At 31.7% G+C, this 20,586-nt stretch overlaps 1 protein-coding gene across 2 annotated transcripts in view; it reads right to left on the bottom strand.

Annotated features, from left to right (window-relative positions):
* LOC114327929 (3'-5' ssDNA/RNA exonuclease TatD) overlaps window positions 1-20,586 on the bottom strand; it is a 70,337-nt gene that overhangs the window by 46,303 nt on the left and 3,448 nt on the right. For both annotated transcript variants that reach the window (XM_050648083.1, XM_028276644.2), the window contains exons 2-5: window positions 17,968-18,066; window positions 16,357-16,517; window positions 4,453-4,636; window positions 3,979-4,141 (exon numbers count right to left, since the gene is read on the bottom strand). In XM_050648083.1, the coding sequence (XP_050504040.1) occupies window positions 3,979-4,141; window positions 4,453-4,636; window positions 16,357-16,517; window positions 17,968-18,066 (607 nt within the window). The remainder of the gene's footprint in view (window positions 1-3,978; window positions 4,142-4,452; window positions 4,637-16,356; window positions 16,518-17,967; window positions 18,067-20,586) is intronic.

Here is a 20,586-nt window from a genome sequence, read left to right as displayed (position 1 = left end):
TCCGACATATAACTTTTTGGGTTACAAAATATAATTTGTACATAAACAAATCAAAATTAGCTTGCTATTTATCACCAACATTTTTGTCTATATCTTACATGTTTAGAATGTCCGACTAGGAAAATTTCCCATTCATTTTGTCCGACAGAACTTCCAATTGCTTTTTTAACGTTTCATTAAACTCTCATGCAAAAATCAGACTGCTATTCAGCACCAACATAGTTCCTGTGATGTGACATGTTCTACGTGTCGGACTCGTTAAAATGCCCAACCTTTTTGTCGGACAAACATTTTTTCATATATTATATAACGTTGGCTATTGAATAAACTTAAAAACAACTTGCTATTTTTCACCATCATAAACTTGTCAGGACGACACGTTTATCATGTTCCGCCGTTAAAACTTCCCCTGTTCCAGTGTTCCCGTGCATCAATGTTTGTCCGACTAGACACCATTAAGCTATTAACAAATTTTCAGCTTGCTATTAATCAACTTTTTTTTCTTACGCGGGATCCAGGTCTATACTTCAATGCAATCAATTTGAAATTTTTATGACAAAATTGGTGAATTAGTCAGTAATTTGATTGTATATTTTGAATCTACAAAAAATACGACTGACTATATTAGTTGTAATAAATTATCAAATTGATAAGATACAGTGTGTCGCATTTAAGATGAAGACACCCCTATGTTTCGGCTATCAAAATATATACAGATTTGAAATTTTGCAGTCATACAGGTCGATGGTTCAAAATTTTTAAAATAGTCAACTGAACTTTCAATTTTAAACGCGGCCTACTGCGGATCCACAAACAGGGTAAATTTTGGATATGCGATTCGATTTGCTTCGCGGTAGAGATATCGGAAAAAGTTATTTGGAAAAGTTGTTCCAAATATTATTATAACCCCACATACCAAATTTTATGACAAAATTCACACTTTTAGCTTATTTTTCAGTTGTTGTAGTCAGGATCCTAAATCCTAAAATTGGCTGTCCCGAGATGCATCTCAAGACAGCCAAAAACTGTTTTTTCGATTTTTTCGTTCTTTCCGCTCAGATATTAAAAATTCTGCCTCTGCCATTCAAAAGAACGGCAAAAAGTACACAAAAAATACTATTTAAAAGTTCATAATCATATTATCATAACCTAAAATTTTTTTGAAAATTTCAAAAATTTTTCCTGGGCTCATTTTCCATTACAAAAATCTGAAAAAAATCAGGTTGTTTTGTATTCAAAAGATACAACCTCTTGAATTTTTTCAGATTTTTCAGAAGTAAAATTGCGCTCACAAAAAAAACCTAAAAATTCTTATTTTCTCTATTTAAGACGTTCTAGGACAGCGGTTCCCAAACTGGGGGGCGTGAGAACATATCAGGGGGGCGCGAGACAAGTTGAACATTAAATTAAATTTAGTTATATTTTTCTAAAATTCAATATTAACCGCTTGTTAAACTGTGTCTGGTAGCGCAGAGTAAGCAAAAGTTATCTCAAATACCTCTTTTTGACAACACTGTGCATGAAACGCCGCATTAATGATATGACCGAAGACGTACAAAACCAGGTAGTTGATGCAGTAAAATAATCGCCATTTTTTGCTATTCAGCTAGACGAGAGTACTGACATAGCACAATGTTATCAGTTAATTGTTTATGTTCGGTATATTCAAAACGAAAGAATGAAAGACAAGCTACTCTTTTCTACAGAGTTGGAGACTGGAGACCACGACAAAAGCTATTAATGTTATGAAAGCAGTGTGAGAGTTTTTTGACAAACATGAACTTTCTTGACAAAAACTGATCAGTTTATGTACAGATGGCGCACCTTCAATGCTAGGTTTTCGCTCAGGCTATTTGCAATTAGTAATCGAGAAAAATGCTGGTGTGATTGGGATACATTGTTTTATACATCGACAAGCCTTGGCAGCAAAACCCCTTCCAAATGAACGTATGGCTGTCTTAAAGTTGTGTATTAAAGTAGTGAAGTACATAAAAAAAGAGTTCGTTGAATACTCGACTGTTTAAAACGCTTTGTGAAGATTTAGAAAGTGATCACAAAACACTGCTACTTCATACAGAAGTACGATGGCTCTCAAAAGGAAACATGGTGGCAAGATTATTTGACCTTTGAGATGAAGTAATCACCTTGAAACATCAAAAGCAAAATGAGCTAAACATGGCCTTCAAAAAACATTGTAACCAAGTCATATTGGCTTATTTGTCAGACATCTTTGACTCGTTGAACATCCTCAACCTAAAACTGCAGGGTGGAGACTCAAATATAGTAGTTACTCATTGTGATGGAGGCTTTCCACTTTGGAGGCGTAAAATATCAGCAAACCCCTGAAATTATTCAAATTTCTCTAAAGTAGAGCCAATCTCAGAAGAAACACGCAGAGGAAAGGACATTTATGAAGGATCAAGTTTGAAAATACAAATATCAAACCATTTGGAGAGCCTAATTGAAGAGTTCCAGAAATACTTCCCAAACACCTGTGACAATTTTATTTACAGAATGTCAACTGATCCATTCCATGTCAACATAGACTTCCTGCATGAATCACTTCAAGAAGATGCTTTGCAAATAAATCCAAATGATTTTTTGCACGATTCCTCTGCCAAATACTTTGTTATAATGGCCAAACCTTCATTTTGGTTAAAATATTTCAAAGTGTATCTTAGTGTATCACGGGAAGCTCTTCATTTATATTTGCCTTTTTCAAGTAACTATTTGTGCGATTTTCAACACTTGTGGCAATTAAAACAAAGTATCGGAATAAACTTGATGTTGCTAGTGACTTGTGCTGTGTACTTACTAAAACTCAGCCTAGGAATACTAGTAAATAAAATGCAAGCACATTCATCTCACTAAGCAACATAATCTATTTTTCTTTTATTAATAATTTTTGTATTTTATGGAAACTGATATTGTTGTATCTTATGGCAGAATAAATAAATGTTTTGTTTTCAAGCTAATACTTATTTGTTTTTGTTTTGTTCCTATTTAGGAGCATACAATTTATTGTAAGGGGGGGGGGCGCGAGAAACTTTCATTTCAACAAAAGGGGGCGTGGTACAAAAAAGTTTGGGAACCCCTGTTCTAGGACATCTGGGAAGCTAAAAATTTGCAAGAGGGTATAATTTTATATCCTTTATCGAAAACATAAGTAGTGGGGCTGATCGGTGCGGGGGAATTTTTGACCATCTTATCCCGCTATAGCCTTTAATATGTATCCACCATTCAATATCCAATCTCTGCTGGCTACAGGCTCGCAACAAATATATAACATCATCATAAATTTCTTGTCAGACACATGCACGGTTCTATAAGATTTGTACGCGGGTGTGGAATTTTTCATACTCCTGTAGTTTAGATTTGCATTCTTTGTTTATCCTAAATGTTATAACACTTTATCCGTGGTCCAGTATGGTTTGTCTACTAAAAATATCTTGATGGGCCCCTAGACGAGAAGCAAGTGACCCTGTATTTTCCTAATCGTATTTTCTTCTATTAATTATCCGTTAATTTAAGGTCGTCATTCGTGTAGAAGTTAAATAGGGACGGTACCAGAACGCTTCCTTGGGGTAAGTCATTTTTCTGAGTTCGCCATCTGCTCTTCATTCTATTTAGCACAACGTAGAAGCGTCCATTATGTTGGTGCTCCGTGCTCCTGCAACTTCTTCACATAGTGAATACATTGGCGCTCCCCCTCGGTGCAACAGTCCGCGATCCGCCTCGGTGCTCCAATCGGTGGCGGTTTATACGTAGAGGAGCGCATGCCCTATCTATGGGAGCAGTCGCACGGAGCGCGGAGCACCAATATAATGGATACGTTCCTTTATAAGACCAATAATTGGTTTATACAGTTTCTATAGTAAAACGAGCATAAGAAGCATTTTTATTCGATTGGTAAATAATTTGTCTGATTAAAAATAGCAAAAAATTAAGATAGTGATTAATTAAAAAAAAAACTCTCACCTCTCCGTTAAGCTGTCTTTAACATGATCTGGCAATTTCGAAGCACGTGTATTAGGATACATAAAAGGTGAATCTGTTTCAACTACTAGTCGATCTAAAGGCAAAGAACCGGATTCTAAGAGCTTTCGTACCCCAACATCTGATTTGTCTTTACATAGGTAGCCTAGAACAAAAACAATTTTTATTTGACAGATATGAACTGATTAGTGATTTCTATAAACAAGTTCGAAACTTTCAGTGGACAATGACAGTTTGTGTTTTGCAAAGTATATTTATGGTGTTCTACTACAGCAATTTATTTTATTTGCTTCGATACAAGAGATAGATTGGTCAAAAGAAACTTTCATCGCTGCGTAATATTACACAATGGTGTGCTTCCAAGGTAGAATTATTTCGCGCAGCAGCCGATGGAAAGAGGTTTCAGTAAATTGTAAAGATGACCTAGCACCTAAAGAAGAAGAAGATAACACTCACCTGTTAATCCTATGTAAAACCCTTTATCTAGATACGCTAGGGCTTGCTCTAAAGTACCGGTAAAGCAATGTATCACAACTGGAGGTAGTTTGGCGCTAAATTCGTCTAAAACTTTCAATAAGTCATCGTGAGCATCTCGTTCGTGAACAAATACAGGTTTGTTTATTTCGATAGCTAATTCAATCTGAAAAAAACAACATATATAAAATTCCGTATATATTTAGTCAAATAAATTTTTATTTATTTGATTTCACTAAAAATTAAATGCCAAGGAAACGGCGTGTATATGGTACCCATATGTGGAGTAATTCTTGGTTGAAGCATGTCCCGTACATTCTCGATGGGATTCAGGTCGGGGAACTGGCTGGCTAAGGCACCACATCAGTACCTTCGTTGGTAAGCCAGTATGTCATTGGATGTGCGACATGTGAACAAGCATTATCATGCATGAGGTGGAAGTCTTGACCAACCGCATCAGCAAACGGATGAACCATAGGTTTTACAATGGTGTCGAGGTCCGTTCTGCTGCCGACTATTATTCCACTCCATACGATTACTGTTCCTCCTCTATGTGTGTAAACGTCTTGAACATGTTCTAAGCGTTCTACATTTTCAGACACTCTTACTTGACGAGAATCTGGATGGATCTGACCCAATCATTTGCATCCCAGTTTTGATATTCTTGTCACCACTCTAATCTTGTAGCCTGATTGCCTCTGGTGGACATCTCAACGGCTTTAAATTGTGGAGATTGGCTCCATGGAGACGATTTTCTATAGTATCACAGCCTATAGTTACTTGGTGGGCCCTCTGCAAGTCGCTAACTAATTCAGGTGTGGTTGTCTTCTAGCTGTTAACACTAAAAATCGGTCTTGAGCTGCAGTTGTAGCGCGCTTACGTCCTTGATGATGTTAGGCTGGACTTACCAGTGTTACAAAAATGCTGTCACAATTGACTTGTAACACTTTGGGAGATTCCCATGCGCTCAACTACTAGACTAAGAGCCGCTATAGGTGAAATTTCTTAATCATTTTAGGCACGATCGGACCCTATAACTTAAATAGTAGAACCTAAAAGAAAACATTTGAGCACTGTGTCGTCACTTTTCAGTGGCACATGCGTCTACAGTGGCGCATCAAACTTTCCACTTATGGACGGTATACATAAATTAAAAAATACCCTCCCTCATTACCAGAATTTAATTTTTTTAAGTTCTATATGATTAAGACATAAGATTCATCGTAGTTTTAACCCACCACCCCCTTCTCCCTGCCCCCACCATCAAAAACTTTATTTTTCGATTTTATTTTTTTTGGTGGGATGCAATCAATTTTAAAATTTCAAAAAATTCACACGCGTAGTTGAGGCTTTTATAAAACACGTCTATTTTTTATACATCTGTAGGTTGAGTGTACCCAAAAAAATTTAAAAAATTTTTTTTTGGAAAAAAGTATATAAGTTTTTTTTTGGGGATAGCTGCAGATCTAATTTTTTCTTAGTCTTGTGTATTTTATCAAACACTATATCTCTGATTTTTTTCAGATTTTTCTGTAACGCTGGTCACCTTTAAAAATCCAAGAAACTGTTTTTTAAGGGGGTTTTGGGGCGTCTGAACGTGTTTTTCTAATTTTTAAATATTCTAAAGGACTCAGTTACTTCAAGTTACATATAACCTATAAAAACAAAATCGATTTGATATATTATGAAGTCTATAAAATAGGAAAAATCCCCCAAAACCCCCCAAAAAACAGTTTTTCGGATTTTTGAAGGTGGGGAGCCTTACGGAAAAATCTGAAAAAAATTAAAAATATAGTGTTTCATAAAACACATAAGATTAAGAAAAAATTAGACCTGCAGCTATTCCTCAAAAAAAGTTATACGCTTTTTTGAAAAAAAAAAATTTCTTTTAATTTTTTGAGGTTATGTACACTTTACCTATGTGTCTATAAAAAATAGGCATGTTTTATAAAAGCCTCAGCTATGCGTGTGAATTTTTTGAAATTGTAAAATTGATTGCATCCCACCAAAAAAAAAAATAAAAACGAAAAATGAAGTTTTTGACGGTGGGGGCAGGAGAAAGGGGGTGGTGGGTTAAAATTACTCTGAATCTTATGTGTTAATCACATAGAACTTAAAAAAAATAATTCTGTTAGTAAGGGAGGGTAACTTTTAATTTATTTATCCCGTCCATAAGTGGAAAGTTTGATGCGCCACTGTCGACGCATGTGCCACTGAAAAGTGACGGCACAGTGTTCAAACGTTTTCTTTTAGGTTCTACTATTTAAGTTATAGGGTCCCATCGTGCCTAAAATGATTAAGAAATTTCACCTATAGCGGCTCTTAGTCTATACATTAGTTTGCCGCATGTCACATTGAAGAAGGTATACAACTCTATCTCATCCAAAGTTAAATGACGTCGTTCCATGATAAAACAACAATATTTTCAATGCAGTAAGTAAACAAGAACTTTATAGCACGAACAAAATCGAAACTAGCAGAATATTTACTGCAATGAACCTATAGTTTGTTCATCTCCAGTAAAAAGATTTGTCAAATATTCGTTATAACGTTTGTCGTTATGTTTTAGTCAGAAAAATCTACAGGATGATCCACTGTATAAACTCAATTGAAATTAAATGATAAAGTGTATTTGTTTTTATGAATTTTATTATTTTATAAAAATATCCCTAGACTTTTCTGATGTGTGTGTATACACACATACTAACAAATACTAAAACAGACAAAAAGTTGTATAGTGTTTCCATCAGGAATTTGCCAACTGTGGGCTCTTTAGTCTCTTTGATGACAGTGCCGACCATTGGCGTGGAAATGAAGAAAAAAGGTCGGTCAGTTCACCAAGCGCATATTTCGAGAAAAATCATATTTAATTTCGGTTTTAACTTTAAAAAGAAACACACACGGTTTTTGTATCTGTATATTTTTTTATATCAATTAAATAATTTTTTTAAACAAATTCAAAAGATTATCTTTTGTGTTCCGGAAAATATGTTTTAGGTTTTTTGGGTCATTCTAAACAAGAAAGTTATTTTGTCATTTTTCTCAAAAGTTGATAGTTTTTGAGTTATAGGCGATTTAAAATCGGAAAAATGCGAAAATCGCTGTTTTATAAGGTTAAAAACTCATATTTAAATTATTATTTTTAAGGTTGCCAAGTGCTTAAATTAAAGTTTTAACATTCATTTTCAAGATTCTGAAGAGTAGTCTGGTCTAACTTCAATTTAGACCTTTGTTTTTTAATTGCTAATAATGCGCGTCCATCCGATTTTTACGCCGGTGCGGTGGCGCTCTATTTCAACAATCTCCTATGTTGCCCCTGAAAACATTTTTTTGTTTTTTTTTTTTGGGTGATTCTAAACAAACAAGGTATCTTGTCATTTTTCTGAGAAGTTAATAGTTTTGAATTATAAGCGATTTAAAATATGAAAAAGGCGAACATACACATTTTCGAGACTTAAAAACTCATATTTAAATTATTAACTTTAGGTTCCAAAGTGCGTAAATTGAAGCTTAGGCATTCATTTTCACAATTCTGAAGGGTAATCGGGTCTAACTTCCATTTAGACCGTTATTCTTTAATTGTTAATTATACGGGTCCATCCGATTTTTACGCCGCATACTATTTCAAAAATCTTATATTTTGCTCTGAAAAACATTTTTTAAATTTTCTGGTTCATTCTAAACAAAAAAGGTTTCGTGTCATTTTTCTGAGAAATTAATAGTTTTCGAGTTATAAGCGATTTAAAATATGAAAAATGCAAAAATACGCATTTTTGGGACTTAAAAACTCATATTTAAATTATTATTTTTGAGGTTTCCATGAGCTTAAATCGAAGCTTAAGCATTCATCTTTAGGATTCTGAAGAGTAATCGGGTCTAACTTCCATTTAGTCTGTAATTCTTTAATTGTTAATTACACAAGTCCATCCTATTTTTATGCCGTATGTATTAGTCCTGTCGCCAGGGGGGGTACAACGGCCTCGTTAATTCAGATGGACTTACCCAAGTTTTTTTTATGTATTTTGACCCGTAGAACACGAATTTTTTGGGTAACAGTTGATCCGGATGTCGATAAGATTGTTATAGACCAAGAACTTGAGGAATCAAATAACAGCGATTTTTGGCAAAACAAAACAATATTTTGTATTTTTTGGGTCATTTTAAGCAAAAAATATTTCTACAAGTTTTTTAGTAGGATGCACAGTTTTCGAGATAAACGCGGTTGAACTTTCAAAAAATCGAAAAACTGCAATTTTTAAACCCGAATAACTTTTGATTAAAAAATAAAATAGCAATTCTGCTTAGCGCCTTTGAAAGTTCAAGTCAAATTATGTCGGTTTTGATTATTTGCATTGCTAAAAATTTATTGTGTTATTGTTAAACAAAGCTACAAACAACTAGTGCGTGAGTGATGTTTCTATGATTTCTCATTTAAAATCGAACGAGTAGGTAGAATAGGTACTAGTGCAATCAAGACTATTTCTACGTTACATGCGTTAAAACACATGTAAAAGCACGGGAAACCCTACGTGTTTATAGCTTTGTTAAACAATAAAAAAATAAATTTTTACCAATGGAAATAATCAAAACCGATATAATTTGACTTAAACTTTTAAATGCGGTAAGCAGACTTGCTATTTTATTTTTTAATCAAAAGTTATTCGGGTTCAAAAATTGCAATTTTTTGATTTTTTTAAAGTTCAACCGCGTTTATCTCGAAAACTGTGCATCCTACGAAAAAACTTGTAGAAATATTTTTTACTTAAAATGGCCCAAAAAATACAAAATAGTGTTTTGTTTTGCCAAAAATCGCTGTTATTTGATTCCTCAAGTTCTTGGTCTATAACAATCTTATCGACATCCGGATCAACTGTTACCCAAAAAATTCGTGTTCTACGGGTCAAAATACATAAAAAAAACTTGAGTAAGTCCATCTGAATTAACGAGGCCGTTGTACCCCCCCTGGCGACAGGACTATATACTATTTCAGAAAAATCTTCTTTTGCTCCGAAAAACATTTTTTTTAGATTTTCTCGCTCATTCTAAACAAAAACGGTTTCTTGTCATTTTTCTGAGAGGGTAATAGTTTTCGAGTTAAATATGCAAAATGTGAAAATACGTATAGCGTATTTTCGCATTTTTCAGATTTTAAATCGCTTATAACTCGAAAACTATTATCTTCTTAGAAAAATGATAAAACCATTTTTGTTTATAATTGCCCAAAAAACATAAAAAAATATTTTTCGGGGCAAAATAGGAGATTTTGAAATAGCCTACGGCATAAAAATCAGATGGACGCGCATAATTAACAATTAAAAAACAAGGGTATAAATTGAAGTTAGACCCGATTACTCTTCAGAATCCTAAAGATGAATGCTTAGGCTTCAATTTAAGCTCTTGGAAACCTTAAAAATAACAATTTAAATATGAGTTTTTAAGCCTCGAAAATGCGTATTTTCGCATTTTTCATATATTAAATCGCCTATAACTCGAAGACTATCAACTTTTGAGAAAAATTACAAGATACCTTTCATGTCAAGAATGATCCAAAAAACCTAAAAATATATATTTTGGTGCAAAAAAGGGATGTTTTGAATTTGTTTAAAAAAATTGTTTCAACAATTTTTGACAAAAAAAATAGCTCTTCACTCTTCAGATTTGTTTAAGGGGGATATTTTTGAATAGGAATCTGCAAAGAAAGCGAATCATAATTTTTTTCAGACTAGAGCGTCCTCACAATATGGACTATCTATTTTCTTTGTAATAAACTAATAAGATATAAACTGTTTATTGATAAACGTCCTTTGCAACAGTGTCAATCCTCCTACCCAATTTTTTATTTCTTCGCTTCCGTTTAAGGAATGATTATGTAACAGTACCTAATTAAACAATAATTGTACCTATATTATATCGTCTTATACCCGATTTTTGTTAATTCATGAATTCTCGAAACAATTGCATTATCAGTCATTCAAGTATATTCATTTTTGAAACAACGCGTTCATATTGAACATGCAAATCTTTGTTTTTTAATTCGATTAATTATTTGGTAGCAAAAATATATATATAACTCTCCAGTGACTCCGCCACTGTTCAAATAAACGAATCAGAAAGAATTTTGTTTGGTGACACGCAGGTGTATACAATTATGAACGCGGTGTTGCCGCGTTCATGAAATACGATGCCAATTTAACGTTAAGCAGAGAGGGAAGAACTAACTAATAGTGTTCTTTTGTTGTTGAATTGAAACGAACTAGAAGTACTGGATGTGCCCACAATGATGTACTGCAGCGTTTCCCAAATAGTGGGTCGCGACCCGGTACCGGGCCACGAAAGCAAAATGCCGGGTCGCCTCACCTCTCCGTTTCACATCTTGCTTTTTAAGAACTGACTGACAAAACTACAAAAAACCTCACCTTAATTTATTGCTGCATTAAATTTCAGAAGCTTTCAAGGAACATCTGCTAGGACTGGAGGCAAACCTGAAGGAATATTTTCCCTCATCCACAGCAACAAAGCATGGATAAGGAATCCATTTACAATAAACGTAGAATCCGAGACAGGACTTGCGGATTCAGATATTGGCACTCAAAGACATATTTGACAAAATAACAGCAATAGATCTTTGGCAGTCTTGCCGCCAGGAGTAAGTACCCAATTTCAGCCAAAAAAGCGATAAAGTTTCTAATTCCTTTTGTTGCAACTTATAAGTGTGAGGCAGAGTTTTCAACACTAGCTTTCCTCAAAAATAGATATAGTGACCGTTTGGAAGTCGAACCGGACCTGAGAATAAAATTAACATCTTTTCCTCCAAACGCGAAGTTTTTAGTTAACCAGAAACAACTGCATACTTCTCATTAATAAACTTTAGCTAATTTTTAGTTAATTTAGTTTGAGCTAATGATTCTTTATTAAAATATCTAAAACTATATGTTTTCTTGTACACACACACAGACACCAGGGTATGAAAAAAAATTAGTGGGTCACGAAGGATAAGCACAAAAATAACCGGGCCACAGAAAAATAAGTTTGGGAAACGCTGATGTACTGGATGTGCCCCTTGGATCACAATTTGTTTTTTTATTACTTAAAATTTGATACTTTAAATGTTTAAACTTGTTTTAACATTAAAACAAAATTCTTAATATCGTGTTAAAATCATCAATATGGCAACGTCAATTTAAAACCCGCTACTTAATTCTGCCCAGACTACAGTGTTGCCGATACTCCAAAATTTCCTTTAAGTGTAATATATACAAAGTTGCTTCAATTTATTAGTGAAGGCCCATTGAAATTTTAAGTACCTAGTTAATTAATTTATATATTTTTTAAGAATAGTTTCATATTATCTTTCTAACAGTGTCATTGACTAACAATTGAATACTAAAATAGAGAAAACATTTTCAGAATATATAAACTTGGGAATTTTAGGAAATATATCTGACAATCTTGATTCGAAAGCCGGTCTCTTTGACATCAATATGAGTGCTGATTATGTTGGAAAATTATTGGTGGATAAACTATAATATAGGTCTTCCATTCTACTGACGTCACGTTTTTATCCCATATTAACCTACAAAAACGTTGGGGAGGGGGGGGGGTTAAAAATTATGTTTTATTTTGTAACTTTTTCTAGGTGCACTTTTGTATATAGGCAAGTGTTAGGCCAACTCAATATATTTTCATTAATAATAAATATGGTACAATTTATGACCATGAACCATCTTTTTGCGACAGTTTTCCTTCTTATAATGATTGGTTGTTCCCTGTGCTTAATACTCAAACTATACTTTTATATTAAATAGATCGTAAAAATAGAAAATTAATTAATTTAATATAAAGTAGATTTTAATTATTAAATTTAATATTTATGAAGGTATTATGTATATTTGTGAAGGTATTATGTTTGCAATGTGATCTCATTAGTAAATATTGATGAAATATCATGAGTCATGCTATGTTTCTATGATAAATAGGTAATTTATACTCATACTTAATGGATATCATAAAATATTAATTACAATGAAAGTATAATTAATTTTGATAAAAGAAATACACATAGATAATGATTTTGTAAGTTTTTAACTATAAATATAAAATAAAATCTAGCTCAATAAAAGGCTTATATAATGAAAATTAATAAAAACGTAGGGAAAGAAAAAAATAGAATAAATAACAGTCAGAAAAGATCAAAAAACCAATAATAAAAATACGATCCCACTATAAATAGAAAAGGAATGAGTAATAAAAATAGTATTATATATTACCAAAAAGCACTACGTGAAAGATAAACATAGATATGAGAAAAAATAAATAAGGTAAGTACTTAGGATGAAGAGAAATAAAACAAAAGGAAGAAGGTTACCAAATGATAATAATGCAAAATATCTGAAAAATATAAATCCTGTATTTAAATGTACACTTGAGAGCAAAATAATCGACTCACTTGCTGAATTGTACACGTTAGAAGTCTAGAATTTCCTAAACCTGTTGTCCGATTCGTGATTTTTTTAGTATGTTACGACCTTATTATTTAAGAAAATCGATGTAATATTATTATTGCTAGACAGGTAAAGGTCATTTTATACCGGGTGTAACAATCATAGAGTGTGTTTTTTTCTTAAACGTACCAACTTTTTTATTATCCAACATAAGCAAATGAGTCAAAAAAGAAAATGTTAATAAAGCCTAAGCCTACAATTGAATTTTAATTTAAATATTTTTTATATGCTAGAATACTCCACAGGGTGTTCCGAACTTTAAAGAAAAACACAGTATGATTGTTACACCCGGTATAAAATGACCTTTACCTGTATAGCAACAATAATATTACATCGATTTACTTAAATAATAAGATTATAACATACTAAAAAAATCACTCAAAATCGGACAACAGGTTTAGGAAATTCCACGTGTACAATTATTTAGCAAGTGAATCGATTATTTTGCTCTCAAGTGTAGTTAAAAAACTTGAATTACAATAACAAAGAGGAAATAAAGACTTTAAAGAGTAATCAAATATGATGAGGACTTTAAAGGAAAACTGAAAAATAAAGAGAAAATAAGAAACTAAAACATAAATAACATCTGTGAATATTAAATAAAACAGTATTTTAGCAATGAACGGGCGGAGGTAAATTCCTCACCAACGAGTAAAAACATATAATCCGACAGGTATTTTCCTCACCAAATTTAAAGGTTCCTATTAATCCGGTAGGTATTTTCCTCACCAACTCACTCAGGTAATAAAATAAAAATATTGGGACCGTGCAAGTTCGGCAAAGCGACCCCTATTTCTACGCTCTGTACTTTTATTCGCACTTTTAAATATATTGGCCAATTATATTAGTCCTGGTTACTGGATAATTGTCAAGGCCATAGTCCAAAAAAATAAGAAGAAAAAATAAGATGCAGGTTATGTTATGCAAACGTAAATAATTGTATGTAGTAAATAAAATTAGTTATTAAAATGCAGTACTGCAAGCAAAATACAATTAATTAAATTTACCTTTATATAATAATTGCATATCATATCGATATTGTGGAGCAATATATAATTTTTCTGCTTCAATGACAGAAGGTATGAAATATACGTCAATTTGACAATTTCAATTGACAATATGAATTATTTAAGATAGTTGCAATATTTCTCCGCGACTCGCGCACTGTCGTTTCTCGTTTCCCTTCCAAGTACTTGCACACCGCGAATAGGTTTAATGTCTATTATGAAAGCATCCGAATACAAGACATTAATTTCCTTACATTATAATAATAGTTTATAATATAGGTAATATTATTATGCAAGACGTATAAATTATTATTTAATATTTAGTATAATAAGACAGACACTTTACAAAATCCATTCTAGTCATTTGATTAGACTAATATCTTATTAATAAATTTACTACATTTTTCAATTTCAGTTTAACTTGTTTATCTTTGATAGGTTTTGCAATAATGCAAACTTTAAATTTTAACATACGAACTACCTGAAATTCTTTAATTTTTTCAAAGAAAATATATATGGATGGATGCGTATTACAAAACGATAAATTAAAATGCGAATGAAAAGATTCGCAAGCATTCGTAATACGAATAACAGAAGAATTTGCCTCTGTCCACAAATATGGGGAGAATATGGCATTTTCGTCTATAGTATTTTTACTACAAAAACGTTATTACGTAGGTCAAAATTTTTGACGTAAGAGAACTGTCAAAACATTAGAATATGACTTTTCATTAATGCTATGTTTATTATAAACACGGCAATAATGAAAAGTCACATTCTAATGTTTTGACAGTTCTCTTACGTCAAAAATTTTGACCTACGTAATAACGTTTTTGTAGTAAAAATACTATATATAAGTTTCAACTAAATAATCAACAAATCAACATATCTATCTTAAATTTCATTTCCTGGTTTGCATGACATTTTTGTAATCATTTGCAAATTCATTTTTGCAAAATCATTTTGCAATCATTTTTATATTCTGATATTAAATCAAGAGACCAAGATATTTCTATACCAAGCTTAGTGTAGGTGAAATTTACAACCATGTATTTTAGTGTTCGGACACATTTCAATGATTGCATTCCTTTTCAAAATCTTCAAAAATTTTACTAACATTAAACTCAATTTTGAGAGCTTTAAAAATTTCTGATTTTAACAAATAAAAAATATTGTTTTAAATTTCTGTTTTTTTGTTTGGCAGTAAACAGTAGGTATAATAAAGAAATATAATGCCCATTAATTAGCCCATGAATAATGAATAATTGCAATGTGCCATCCATATAATAAAATTCAATGTGGCTAAAAGTCTTATATTTGTTTCACAACTAAATACAATTATCCTACTTTTGACACAGTTTATAAAGAGAAAATTTTCCCTCTTGGTTGTTTTTTGAGCACACCGCGTCACAAATTCTTGAATCTCACATCAATATTGGAAGGAAGTCGACCAGGCATCATTTTTCGTCGATAAATATATATTTTTTCTTATGTAATTGACAACAATCGTAGTAATTGTTTCAGACAAATTAGCTGCAAGTGCTTGGCGTATAATTTTTGCTGGTTTTCAATTCTCTTCTGCTTTACGTTTACAATAGTTAGAAACAATTTTTGATCTAACTTCTGACAATCTGGTTCATGATTATGTTGTCGGCTACTTCTAGATATTGTAAAAGTTGCACCATTAGTAAAAAATTTCGCACTATAAGCTGTTTTATCCTCCAGAACACTTCTTCACTTTTTAAAACTTTCACTTTATAAAAAATAAAATTTTCAAATACCAATTAGTAAGGTTTACCGCGATCACTTTCTATTAAACATGCCATTTTTTATATAATTTTATGCCATAATTAATTAATTAATTATTATAATTATAGGTACCTACTGTAATTTAATAGTAGATAAATAATTCAATTGAATGCCTTTTAGTAAAAGCTACCTGAAATAACTGAAATAACCATTTTGGTTTTGGTGAGGAAAATACCTGTGGGATTGGCATACCCTTATAAACGCAGGCAAAAGATTATTTTGGTGAGGAAATTACACCCGCCGCAATGAGCACAATAGGGGTATACAGTATATACTTTAGAAAGGTTGAATGATAAAATAAAAAGGAAATATGTAACTAAATCAAATGAAACACTGTGATACATTTAAACTGAGTAAAAAACAAAAAACACATTAACATAAGTAGCAATTTAGAATATGTAAACAATTAGAAGACAACATAAATTGAACCTTGCAAAATATTGGAGCATACACAACTGACTCCATATTATAATGTGTTCGAACAAAATAATGAATGAGATATTAGGGACATGCAAAGTAGTTGAACTTGAAAACTTTTAAAAATATTAACAAAACCATAATATACATACATGTTTTCTGAATACTAGTTTTTGATCTTCTGGATCTGAGAAATTCCTGTTGTAGTCCAATCCACATTCTCCTACAGCTACACATTCTGCATTGCTAGCTATTAGCCTTAATTCATCCCAAGATTCATCTGTATACGATTTGGCATCATGTGGATGTATCCCTTAAAATCATCGTTTTTAATGGACAAAAATAATCATCAATAATTAGAGTAATATGCTTCTTTCCATGAGCATTTTTCAGTGTGTCACAAATAATAGAAAAAAAGGTAAGTCCGTGATATATACATTTTAGTGATATGGCATTTTAGTTAAATCTGACAGTTGTCACATTTTATTTGCAATTTGGCATAAAAACAAATCAATTTTGTTTATTGCATTTATAAAATGGTATTTTCTTTGATTTGTATAGTCTTATAAATTGTACAGATTATATTCGTTGATATATTATATAATTCGTAAATATTTTTTTTTTCAATTATATAGCGCCATTTATTGACAACTAGAATAAATGTTATAAATGTCACCGATGAAGTGTAATCACCGACGTGCGTTTTTTTGTGTCACATACAATTTAATGTGTTAGAAAGAAATCGAAAAACTGTGACGCACTGAAAGATGCTCATGAGAAAAAGCATATAAACTATAAACAACAGTGTGTCAATTTGAAAAGGTACCACCCTGCATAATTTGGTTACTATAGAAAATCTAAAAATACCTACGCAAAAACACGTCAAATTTATTTGTGAGTGGGATATTTTGAAGACCCGTTTTCAACTAAATTACGTCAACCAACTTCTAGTGAGAGTGGTCAAAACCACCAAAATCTTTAATGGAAAGGGGGGTTGAGTGATACCTCATTTTAAAGGTTGTTCAACTACCTTTTCAAAATACCACATTATATTTTTCTTTTCAGTAGGTACTTTTGGAAAAATCAAGTGAAAACTCGAAGATTTTTCCCAAAGTTCTGAAAAGAACTACAATGTATGTGCTATTTTTGAAAAGGTAGTTGAAATACCTTTAAAATGAGGTGTAACACAACACCCTTTCCATTAAAGATCTTGGGGGTTGTGTAATTTAGTTGAAGCCTACAAAACGTCAAATAAATTTGACATGTTTTTGCACACTTTTAGATTTTCTATAGGGACCAAATTATAGAGGGTGTTACCTTTTCAAATTGACACTAATATCATTAGACAGATCTAATATTATTGCTACGCTTATCCAGTGTGGGCCAAAGAAAACAGTCCACCTCAATATTTGGCAGTATTTATTAGAATTTAAGGAAATAAAGAAACAGGTCGATTTTTGTTTTAAGGGGGACACATTTTTACGGTACATACATCTGTCATTTGTCAACCCCCTCCCTTCCACTTCCCCTTATTTTTAAATAGGGAATAGGGGTTGTGTGCTAGCTCATTTGAAAGGTTATTCAATTCTCTATTCAGTAATAGTAACATTGACTTAATTATTTATTATTGTCCAAGAAAAATTATTTTGAATTAAATTAATTGACACAAAAAGAAGAATTTATGTAATTTATTTAACTCAAAATACATTCTACTACTGACAAAAAAAAAGATATAAATTTAATAAACTATCAAATAGAAATACCTGCTGTAGAGTATAGAGTATCTGGATATATTCTAGTTAACCTTAAGGCTTCCTTGCTGGCTTTTACTGATGTCCCTGTTACCATAATTTTTCTAACTCCTGAAATACACAAAAGTTTAAAAGAAATATATTCTACCTACATTATTTTATATTAAAGTTAACTCTTTCCACTCCAAGCCATTTTTAGTTTCTATTCCATTAACTCCAGGCTAAAATTGCATTTTTTAATTTATAACTTTCTAACTTATAGGGAAGACAGAGTGCAAGAGGTTTGTGAACATAGTGTATATGTGCCTTAACATCGATACCTACGCCAAAATAAATCCATCTCTCGACAATAACCATATTAAATTTAATTGAATTAAAGTATCTTGTGATTTTAGAATGTTTCTTTCAATAGTCACTCAAAAATTTTAGTAAAAAAAATTCCTTCTATTTTAAAATTGTCTGCAAAAAGAAGTATTACACTATGTCAAGTGTCACTCGACAGTGTAGCTGGTGGAACAAAATATGGTGGAGTGGAAAGGGTTAAATTAAGTTGAAGCCAATACATTGTTATAATCTCTATAAGTAATTACAATATGTAGACTGCAGTTTCATACAAATATAAAGGATCTTAGACTGTAGCATCACATAAATAAAGGTTTTTGATTGTTACTAAGAGGCAAAAAGACTGATAATGAAATAGTACTAAAGATAGGAATATACAATGACAATAATTGTTTGAAATAACTTAATTACAATTAATTTACAAAGATTAAAGATTAATATTTTTTAAGACTTAACAATAAAAATTGTTATAGAGTAGAACCCCGATTCTCAGTGCTCCATGGGACCAGACATGGCACAGATAATTGAAAAGCACAGAAAATCCGAATATGTACTTCTTCTATATAATACTGATGTACAGACATACATTTGTACCTACCACAGAAAAAATAAATTAAAGGTGCAAATTAACTTACATAAGTGTGAGAAATTAGGTATGTACATAAAATACACATAACACAAAAAACAGTATTTTTAAGTTTAAAAAAAAAGTCAGTCACTTTGGCCTGTATTAAAGGTCTTCTATTTTTATTCTCCTGACCAATTCTTCACCAGTTCAAAATATCAAGAAAATCCCAAGGTTCTTGTTGCTTAAAATAGTCTAGTATAATATTGGCAGCTTCCTCATCCCCCTGATTAGTTACTCTTTTGATTGATACTATCCCATCATTTTCTTTGTCTTGACTCTCATTTTCGGATGAATTAGTTTGAAAGGCTCTTTGATTTTCAAGTGCTAGTGAAAATTCACTTGCTTAACACACATTGGGCTAGAGATTGTTACGCTCTCCAATCTTTTCTGTAGAAATTACATAGTTGGAAGGTGACTAATCGAGTTGTTGAAAAATCGATAGTTTTTTTTAAATTATGTAGATTCAGCTTGTATTTATTGATATGCCGTATTGTTTGCTTGAGAACTTCATAGATTAGTAATAATGATGCAACATGTTCTTCTTTTTCATTTCTACTTAAAATCCCTAATTTTTGTTTAATAGTTAAGTTAATATGACATTATATGAGTGTATTACACTAGATATTATGGCAGATGGCAAGTGAAAGATTTCCTTAAAAAATACTCTATTGAGTAACTACTATACCTATTAGTCCAGGAACCAAAGCTTTTCACCTCGCAATTTTTACTGAATGGATCAATTTGCTTGAAAATTTGAGAATAAGTAGTGGATAGTCCAAGGATCAAAATCTATATGATGCCGACAGGCACTTTTACCATGGGGGTGGTTGCTACCCCATCTCGGGGTGGAAATTTTTTATTATATTTTGACCGCAAAAGTTAATAAAAACATTCATTCTAAGCAAAAAATGTTCTATACATTTTTTTGATAAAATTAATAGTTTGTCATTTATTCGCTATCGAAATTGTTAGTTTTATATCTAAAAAATCAATGTTTTCGATGGTATACTCATTTACGATTCACTCAATTTTTGCCGTAGAACAAATTTTATCAAACCAAGTTCTTGGTAATTAAATTAGCTACAATTTCATATTGAAACATTTTTTCATATCTCTGATTCCAATCTTTCTATTCTGAAGAAAATAGCATTTTTTACCAAATTTCAAACATTCGTTATTCGCTTTAAACTTCAGTTTTTTAAAAACTGATCATTCTAAGCCAGTAAAACTTCTAGAATTTATTAATAATACATAAATAAAGAAAAATAAATAAGACCAATGACACTAAAAACACCGCCAACTTACATTATTATGCTTACAATTGGATTTCTCCCTTTTTTTTTCAAAAAAATATATTGATTTTTTAACCGTAACTTTTCCATTTTTTATTTTAGAAAGTTCGCTAAAAAAGAATTTTGTAGGTTTTTTCAAGGTCTATAAGGTTATTAATATTAAATCCTTTTAAAATTCTCAGTCACAAAAAGAGGTGGCGTTGAAAGGGTTGGTAAAGGTGGTTTTGCATGATATTACAAGTTTTAATTGTCAATAGCCCACTCAATTTTTGCCGTAAGAAAAATTTTTGCAAACCAAGTTCTTGGGAATTAAATATGCTACAATTTCATATTTAAATATTTTTTCTTATCTCTGATGCTAATGTTTCT

The sequence above is a fragment of the Diabrotica virgifera genome, chromosome 4, assembly GCF_917563875.1.
Source record: "Diabrotica virgifera virgifera chromosome 4, PGI_DIABVI_V3a".
NCBI lineage: Eukaryota > Metazoa > Arthropoda > Insecta > Coleoptera > Chrysomelidae > Diabrotica > Diabrotica virgifera.
Note: the sequence above shows the minus strand (reverse complement) of the source record. Positions and strands in the feature narration are given on the sequence as shown.